Source organism: Capra hircus, unplaced genomic scaffold, assembly GCF_001704415.2.
Source record: "Capra hircus breed San Clemente unplaced genomic scaffold, ASM170441v1, whole genome shotgun sequence".
NCBI lineage: Eukaryota > Metazoa > Chordata > Mammalia > Artiodactyla > Bovidae > Capra > Capra hircus.
The window spans coordinates 5,393-8,722 of record NW_017190053.1 but is presented as its reverse complement, the minus strand read 5'-3'; the positions used below and the strand labels follow the sequence as shown (position 1 = coordinate 8,722).

The 3,330-nt window shown below is 59.3% G+C and overlaps 1 protein-coding gene across 1 annotated transcript; it reads left to right on the top strand.

Moving 5' to 3' along the window:
* Nucleotides 1-281: 281 nt before the first annotated feature.
* Nucleotides 282-2,392, top strand: LOC108634791. Its single transcript, XM_018045033.1, has 3 exons — nucleotides 282-287; nucleotides 558-982; nucleotides 1,277-2,392. The coding sequence occupies exons 1-3, from the start codon at nucleotides 282-284 to the stop codon at nucleotides 1,581-1,583; spliced, it is 738 nt and encodes a 245-aa protein (XP_017900522.1). The 3' UTR covers nucleotides 1,584-2,392.
* Nucleotides 2,393-3,330: the final 938 nt, after the last annotated feature.

Sequence of the window (3,330 nt, the reverse complement as noted above, 5' to 3'; positions counted from 1 at the left end):
CGAGGAGGAGGAGGACGAGGAGGAGGAGGAGGAGGAGGACGAGGAGGAGGAACGACACCACTCCCCAGTGCCAGTGTGTGCCTGTGGCCCGGGAAACAGACGACGCCCCGGGCTGGCTCCGAAAAGGGGATCGGTCACGAGATCGGGCGCGTGTGTTCTTTGCAGAGGCCCTGCAGATCGAACAGGCAGGGGCAAGGATGGGGCTTCCCGCACCGAGCACGGTTCCCCCGTCGTGGAAACAGGCGTCTGTCCCACCGGGCGGGGCTTCGGCTCTCGGTGCGATGTCCGCAAGCCGTGGCCGCTGAAACGTGCGCACGCTGGAGCCGCCGCCGTGCAGAGGGAGATCTCATCCGGCTCCTCGTGTCCTTCCAGTGAGCAGGCCGGGATCTCGGGAAGAACAGAAAGCCAGAGAGTCGCACGAACCGGAGCGTCACGCTTTCAGAAGCCAAGGGAACCAGAAATGAGGTTCACTCGCGTGTGGGTCTGTCTTTCCACGGGACGAATCCTCTCTTGGAGCAGATGAGGGTTCCGGGGATCCCGTGGAGCAGAGAGGATAGAGAGTCCCCTCAGGTCCCCTGCTCCTCCCATGCACGCGCACGCTCCCCAACGGTCCTAGGAACAGCCTGCCCCAGAGGAGCGTGCTGGCCACAACCCACCTCCACGGAGACGGAGACGGCAGTGTCCGTCCGCGTCAGTCACCCTCGTCCAGAGTCCCCGGGCCGTGTGCCCTCGCCTTCACGCCTGGCACCGTCCGTTCTGTAGGTTTGTGTCGAACCTGCCCGGAGCCCTGTGGCATCGTCCCGGATCAGGGGTTCGGTGGAAAACACCCTGTCCCCCTGCCTCCTCGGCAGGTGGATCCTTCACCACTGGACCACCAGGCAGGGAAGTCCCTTCACAGCCTTCTAAAAGCATCTACCCTGAAACAGTCCACGTCGTCCTCCAAACATCACTGGACCATCACGACGGAAAGGAAGGAAACGATGTGAGTTCAAGAATGTCTTCACTCCTCAGTGCTTCTTGCTTTAGAACCACGAAGGCCTCTCTCTCTCTCTCTCTCTCTCTCTCTCTCTCTCTCTCTCTCTCTCTCTCTCTCTCTCTCTCTCTCTCTCTCTCTCACACACACACACACACACACACACACACACACACACACACACACACACACAGAGGGGGGCTCATCGTCCAAAAGAAACCAACTGTTGTGTTTCTCCATCCCCCTTGTTGTGGCTAGTCAAAGGAGCTGATCTCACGTGGAATCCGATGTCTTCTTCTCTAGGACACTTCAAGAAGCAGCAAGAGTGCCGGTCTGTGAGAAACGAAGGTCAACCCTTCACGATGCAATCCCTTTTCCGGGCCTGATCGTTCAGAAACTCTCCCATCCCAAGCGGGGGACGGCAGGATATCCATCTCGAGTTTGGGACGGGGGCTTCCCCGGCGGCTCCGTAGGAAACCGTCCCGTGCCCACGCAGGAAACACGGGTTTCATCCCCGGCCCGGGACGATCCCACGTGCTACAGAGCCACGAAGCCCATAGGCCTCGCCGACGGAATCCGTGCTCTAGATCCTGGCCACTGCGAGCGCTGAGCCCACACCCAGCAGCCGCTGAAGCCCACGTGCCCCAGTGCCCACGCTCCCCAAGAGGAACCACAGCCACGAGAAGCCCAGACACACAACCGCAGAGCGGCCCCCTCCTCCACGGAGAGAGAACCGCTCGCACAGCCGTGAAGACACGGCACACCCCCACAGAGATCAGAGACGTCCCACGATTTGAAAGCAATACGGGGTCTAGGATGGGACGCCGTCGGCCAATACCTCGTCCCATCCCTCGGGAAGCTCGCCGACTCCGCGGTCGATGAGATCAAGAAACCGCAGCTCACCGTGCCATCGGAAGTGCGGGAAGCTCTCCCTGCAGTGCTGAGAGCCCAGTGGAGACGTGACCCGCGGGGACCGTGAGCGTGCCTGTTCTCGGGAAGAAGTCCTTCCCGGTCCGGGCTCTGGAGATCGGCCCACGCGGACCCGCAGACAGCGGACGGCCATCCCTCTCGGCTCCCTGCAGGCTCACGGGTCCAGGCGTGCAGTGCCCCCGGCATCTGCTCGCATCTTCGGGGCCCGTCTCCCCCGCCGCGCTCCACTCACTTTGAATCCTTCTCCCCTCTCGTCTGACATGTTCTCTTTCCCGTGCGACTCTTCCTGGCTCCCCAGGCACCACTTCGCATCGTTCTCTTCTCATCGCACTCGTCTCGTGGAAAGAATTCCACGTCTCTCTGCTCTGGTCCCCAAGGAGTCTGTCATCGCTCCATTCATCTGGGGATCGACTGGCACCCAGGCAACCCGGGCCCACGAAAACCGGGGCTCCGTGTGGATGGGACGACTTGCCGACGACCGCGGGGGGGGGGGGGGGGGGGGGCGGCTCGTGGACGTGGAAAGCTGGCACCGGGGAGTCGTCCTGCGGACACACCCTCGGGCACCATCGCGTTCGCGGGAGCGTTTGGGTTGTCGTCGTGGTCGCCGCCGTATTCCCTGAGACGCGTGCGGTCGCACTGGGAGTCCAACGGCGTCTATGGGAAAAGAATGGATCCTTCCCTGGATCCCCTCAGAAGGACTTCGAAAAGAGTCGTGGTCGAGACGTGATCGATCTTTCCAACACTCTCACTTCTGGGTAGACATCTAAAGAGAAGAGACACGGAAGCGAAATCTCAGAGAGAGATCTGCACTCCCATGTCCACGGCAGCATCAGTCACACGGGTCAAGAGAGGGAAACAGCCCGAGTGTCCATCAAGGGAAGAAGAGGGAAAGAAGACACACGATCCAGACAGAGATCGATCGATAGGTAGAAATAGATGTCCCACGGAGCCACAGGAACGAACGCATTCTTGTCTGGTGATAGCATGGATGTGACTTAGGGCGTGATGCCAAATGAATAAGTCAGGTAGAGAAAGAGAAAGACTTTCTCATGCCACTCACATGCCATGGATGGCCATCAAAAAAAGAAAGAAAGAAAGAAAGAAAGAAAGAAGGAAGGAAGACGGTCATCACAGAACGGCTGGGGGAGGGAGAAATGGGAAGATATTGCATTGATGTAAGGGGGAAAGAAAAAAAAAAAAAACGACTTCACGGATAAGGTACATCTATACTGTATACGTCACAAAGAGCACGGTGATTCTAATGAACAGCGTTATTATTATTGTATGGTACTATCCGGGGAAGGCCATGGCGCCCCACTGCAGTCCTCTTGCCCGGAAAATCCCATGGACGGGAGGAGCCTGGTGGGCCGCAGTCCACGGGGTCGCTCACAGTCGGACACGACTGAGCGACTTCCCTTGCGCGTTTC